Genomic DNA, 6,000 nt, shown 5'->3' on the forward strand with positions numbered 1-6,000 from the left:
TAACACAAAAAGTGAGGCTTTGTCTGGGGGGGGGGGGGGAGCATTTCCACTAGCTGGAGTGCCCTGGGGCACTGTAATCCGAGACTTGAGCCTTTGAAGCTCACAGCCAGGTGTTACAGTTCATGTAGGGAGGAGGTATGAAGCACCTCCACCTAGGACAAGCTCTGTTTCTGACCACAGAGTGCACAAAGGCACTTACCCCATGTGGTCAGAAACTTGTCTGAAAGTGGCAGGCTGGCTCAGATTGGTCAGTCCTACATTAGCAGTCTGGCTAACATATAGGGGGCATCTCTAAGATGCCCTCTGTGTGCATTCTTCAATAAATCACACACTGGCATCAGTGTGGGTTTATTGTGCTGAGAAGTTTGATACCAAACTTCCCAGTATTCAGTGAAGCCATTATGGAGCTGTGGGGTTCGTAATGACAATCTCCCAGACCATATACTCAATATGGCTACACTGCACTTAAAATGTCTAAGAATGGACTAAGACAGTGTAGGGCAGGGGGCTTCAAACTGGGGGGCAGGCCCCCTTAGGGGGGCCTCAAGTGATCCCACAGGGGGCACCAGGCTCTGGCCAAAAGAAGCATTACACATATAACTGTGTTTTGTTTTAAGCAGAAACTTTTTTAAAAAAGGCAACATTACTTAACTGCAATGTTTAAATTCATCTAGACATATTTAAACATTGCCAACTTTATAAAATAATTGTGAAAAATTCGGAGGGGGGCCCCAATGATTTTTATTTTTCAACTGGGGGGCGCTGCATTAAAATGTTTGGAGACCACTGCTGTAGGGGCATATTGCTCATGCATCTATGCCCTCACCTGTGGTATAGTGCTCCCTGCCTTAGGGCTGTAAGGCCTGCTAGAGGGGTGCATATCTATGCCACAGGCAGTAGTTTGTGGTAATGGCACCCTGAGAGGGGTGTCATATCGACTTTGTCTTTGTCTCCCCACTGGTACACACAAGCTGAAAGGCAGCGTGCATGTGCTGAGTGGAGGGTCCCCTAGGGTGGCATAATACATTCTGCAGCCCTTAGAGTTCTTTCCTGGCCGCAGGGCCCTTGGTACCATGGGTACCTTTTACAAGGGACTTAACTGTGTTCCAGGGCTGTGCCAATTGTGGAAGCAAAGGTACATTTTTGGGGAAAGAACACTGGTGCTGGGGCCTGGTTAGCAGGGTCCTACCACACTTTCAATCAAAGTTGGCATCAACACTAGGCAAAAAGTGGGGGGTAACCATGCCAACAGTGGCACTTTCCTACAGCAGCATAAGCCTAAACTAATTTTTAACAACATGGTTTAAATGAATTAAATCTCTGGCATTGCTAGGCAGCGCACATAGTGGTCATCTTCAAAAGCGAGGTTTCAAAGGCAAATAACTACATGTCCTAAGATTACACAATGGCGCAAACCCAGGAAATGATCTGAAAAAGAAAGGACGTATGCCAAAAAATACCCTCTAATGAAGAAAACAGAACTAGATTAAGCATTAGACCTAGAGTTGTGCACTGAGAATGTGCCCAGTCGTAGTGGCGTGGAGGAAGAGACATTGTGTAGCAGTTAGCATCGCTATGAAGAACTAACAGTACCTTGATCAGCAGCTCACCACAATGACAGAATAAAGACTAATTGAGAAATTGATTAAATATATAGAGCCAGCAACACAGAGTGAGAAGGAGGATTAACTGATAAGGATTACTGTTAGACTGCCAAGCCGAATGTTTCAAAATATTGCCATTGGAAGGGTGTGATATCATTACAAGGAAATCAGGCAAATAAGACGGCTACTAAAATCTCCCCTCTTAAATGAAAGGCAATTAAAAAGTAAACATAGAAACGAAAAATAAAAATACAACATAAGAACCCTGAAAACTACACAAAGAAGAACAAAAGATGATCATTCATTTATCCAATAAACCTAAAAACTCTCTCTAGTACTTAACTCACTCCTTTACTGTGGATAATGTTTGACCTTCAGCCCAAACTGGTTTTCTTCTTCTTCAGCTACATGCAGACCTCCACCATTGAAATCCTTGTTGTACAGTGCTGCCCAATATCACTCATCGTATCTCCATGCGATGGAAAGGTCCTTATATACCTAGGTGTAGCTTCGGGGGTGGGAGTGTTTAGGGTCTTACACCCCGCTAACAAATGTATTCTGTAGTAAATAGTTGGGCGTTGGTGCTTTAGGTCGGATATGGTGAGGTGTTTGTCAGATTTCAGTTGGGAGTTTTACATACACATACAGGCAAAATACACAGATACTCTTCTCTGTTTTACAGGTCCTAAAATCAGTAATTGTTGAGCTATAAGTACCCTCCACAATCTGCACTCCTCCCCTTTCCTATTACTCCTTAAGGGACCCCTTCCAGTCCTGCTTCTTGTACAATGTATTTTAACCAGTGTGATTGTTGGGAAATCTGAAGCTCACCTCCACCCCAAATCTTATTAACCAAGTCACGCCCCTGCTTATATACATCAGATTGCTTTACCTACTCACCTTCACATTCGAACCAGTGGTCATGTGTCTCTCGCATAACTATCTGTGTGTGGTGCAGAGCTATTGTAGTTTAATTGTGTTTAAAAACGTTTGCAATTACCTTCAGTTCAATTTATCTGGAAATCCACTGGTCAACAATCCAGATTTGTGAATAAAAACATTGCCTTTCTTCAATATAGTTACTCTTTTAGAATATGCCTTCTTCGTTACATTCTTTCTTTTTTGTCAGGACATAGACCGCTTACCCCAGTTCTGGCACACAGCAAATGATAAGACAACACATGGGTTGTAGTCCAGTGGCTGTTGTGTGATACATCCAGAGAAGTTCCCAAATGGCATACTGCTCATTCTTGCAGTGGTGACTGGTGACATTTGAAAGTGGTGGGTCCTAAATGGCTGTCCTGGATGCCATGAGATGTGTGAGCCCCAATTCTGGAGGTCAAACATCATTGCAACAGGCACAGTAACCCACTAAAACTACAATAATAAAATTTGCAATGCAATGGGTCTCACATTTGCTTGATTTAAAGCTATTAGCGTTGTAAACTCCTAACCGGACTTTTCTTGCCACATAAATTGAAAATGAAAAGTAAAACAGTTTCACATAAGCGAGCCAATTCAAAGTGCCACAGCCATGAGCGTGAAGGAGACACACAAAAGGAAAAATAAGTTTGCTTGCATTCAAACATCTAGGCAAAATTGCAATTAGCCATGTAACTGGGTCGATGTCAAAGGCGGTAACGAATCCACCCCAAGGAGGGACAAACATTAAGCATTTACCAATGATAACAAACAATTTTTGAAGGGCAAGACCATTAACGAGTGATAGTGATGGGCGCGTGGTGGGTGTGGTTAAAAGCCCAAATATATAACAACACGTCAGAAAAGCAGCGCTTGCATGCTGCTATGCTCAACCTAAAAATAAGGGTCAAAAACAAATATTTCCAAAAGAAAGAAGCTGCAGATATTTATGCCTGACAGACTAGAAACAAATCACAAGGCTTGCTATCACCCATCTGACAATAAGAGTGGTGGGCAGCAGAAAACACAGATTCAAACCTTCAGATTTCTGAGAGAGATGTTATTATTGTATTGAGCAGCAATCTTTTGCAAGGAAAAGGGCAGCCATGTGTGGATGTCCCACACAGAATAATTTTGCTGAAGTGAGATAGAATGGAGTTTGCATTTATCATCGACTTTTGGATATTCACTTGGCATACCCATCCTCTAGGTGTTAGTGGTCATTCAAACTCATCTTTGCTCTTTAGCCTTCACCAATAAAAACACCTGTTTTCTGAAATGGTATCAGCTAAAATCAGAATAGATTGCTAACAAGTCCCGCTGCAAGAAAAATACTGGATGTGTGAAATAAAAGACAAAGTACATTTTTATATGTGGTGCTTAACCCTCATTTATTTCGAAATAGTTCCTATTTTTAGGCGATCTGGTAGGCACCAAATGGCATACATTGCTTCTTTGAAAAAATCACCTTTCCCCAGCTCTGCAGTGATTACGTCATTCTCAATTCACAGCCTTTCTCCCGCTCAATTGCCCGATTCACTGCCGCTTTATGAATTTTTATTGGAACATCTACTGCTGATTGGGGCGCACGTGCCATACATTCACACCTGTGTCCGCTGGCACAATCACCACAAACACGTGGAACACATGAAGACTGTTTTCAAAGACTTGCACGGAGACTCACAGGTGGCAAAAAGCCGCCACTTTTTCACCTCGGTGGCTCCCTTAGATATTGGGTCGAAAGTGATTGATCTTATGGCTGTCTTGCTGGTGCTGTTACTTGCAAAGTAACTGAACTATGAAATAAAACTAATTGGGTCCTTTATTTGGAGGCAGAGCCCCTCCCCCCCAAGAGTATGGGTCTCTGTGAAACAATACGCATTGTGAATAGTGTAGTGTCCTGCTGGACACGTTCTAGTGTTTCACCAGCCACTCGGCTGAGGGCTGGCTTTAAACTCATACCCCACACCCACCCAAGACAGGCTTCACCAGTCAGGTGACCCTGCCAATAAAAAGGGCTGGGCGCAGGTGCACCGGGCCAGTTCCTACAACCATGCTACAGTGTCTTTCTGTAGCATGAGGGCCTAGGGCCCCCAACACTACAATAGCAACGAGTGGGTTCGCTCCACGCATGAACCGGCTGCAGCCCCGTCACCCCTCGTAGGAGAATCCATAAGGCTCAAGCACTATTCGAAGTGTGCAGCGCCACCCCCGCACAGACATCCCGAGAGGCCTGCAATGGTGAGGAGGCTGCTATGGCCTGTGAAGGAAGAGAAAGGCGCATTGAAGCCCCAGCCCCGACGGCACATGACATGGTAAGGGCTGTCCTGCTGCCCATCTCTGCATCTAACATGGGGTCAAATCCCTAGCCTCTCAGCCTATCGTACACCCCAGGGAGTGTCGCCCCAACAAGGAACAGTGAGCAGCATAGCGGCCCGCAGCACTGCCAAGACGGCTGCGGCCGCCGCAAAGAAGAAAGCGCTATGGTGCCGCCTCTCACCGAACGAGACACGAAGTGCCCAGGGCCGCCCCCCCCTTGTCAGCAAAATAAAAAATGGCCCACAGCATCAGGGAGGGCTGCCGCGACGAGGACGTGGTGCTGTTGCGCACCAAAGAAGAGTTAAATGTAATGCCCAGGGCCGCCCACCAAAAATGCCATGAGACCGGCCTGCAGCCGTAAGGGAGCCGCGATGGTGCCGTCGCGCACCGAGAGCATTTAAAAAAAAATGCCCAGAGCCACCCACCCTCCTCAGCGACGGCCCGCAGTGCAAGGGAAGGCTGCTGCGGCCGCCATGAGGGAGCCTCGTAGGCGCTGCCATGCACCAGAAGTAAAGGGAAAATGTCCCGGGGCTGCCCCCCCTCACCTAGACCACGAGGGATGCCAAGCACGCCTGCGACGGCCTACATGAGGTGTGCCTCTTCACCACGAGGCTGTACCTTGGAAGAAAAAAAAAGAGTGAGAGCTGCTCTCCCCCCTCACCCCCCCCAACCACAGCCCATCCAGCAAGGAACCTGCCTCACACACCACAGGGCTGTGTGCAACAAATGGAAAAGAAAAGAAGAAGGGTATAGGAAAGGAAACTGCACTTACCTGCAGCCCAGGACACGTGGAACCAGAAGCCCCCACCAGCTTGATGACCTGCTTCCAGCCAGCATGCTTTCCTCACAGGCATCTGTTTTCCACAAACGAGGCCCGTTGTGGGAAAGTCTGTCTTTAACCTGAAAAGAAACGCCACAGTGGCATCTAGTGGCCAAAGAATGGTACTGCACCCTATCTCTATTTTAAAGCAGGAAACAAGCACAAGCAACAGCAAGTTGCCAGCAACAACCCCAGAGAATGACTCTACAAGACCAGCAGTGCACCCACAGATGGAAACGGCACAGAAGACTGAAACGACGTGTATGACACTGCACAGCCAAGGAGAAGACTGCAGCTGTCCCAGCCAAGCTACAACAGTGAGAAATGGACTTAAGT

General features: G+C 46.5%; 1 protein-coding gene across 2 annotated transcripts in view; it reads right to left on the bottom strand.

Moving 5' to 3' along the window:
- The window catches only part of LOC138268030 (zona pellucida sperm-binding protein 1-like), a 137,718-nt gene extending 131,969 nt beyond the window's left edge, over positions 1–5,749 (bottom strand). For both annotated transcript variants that reach the window (XM_069217356.1, XM_069217355.1), the window contains exon 1: positions 5,617–5,749. In XM_069217356.1, the coding sequence (XP_069073457.1) occupies positions 5,617–5,698 (82 nt within the window). In that variant the 5' untranslated portion in view covers positions 5,699–5,749. The remainder of the gene's footprint in view (positions 1–5,616) is intronic.
- Positions 5,750–6,000: the final 251 nt, after the last annotated feature.

The sequence above is a fragment of the Pleurodeles waltl genome, chromosome 12 (assembly GCF_031143425.1).
Source record: "Pleurodeles waltl isolate 20211129_DDA chromosome 12, aPleWal1.hap1.20221129, whole genome shotgun sequence".
NCBI lineage: Eukaryota > Metazoa > Chordata > Amphibia > Caudata > Salamandridae > Pleurodeles > Pleurodeles waltl.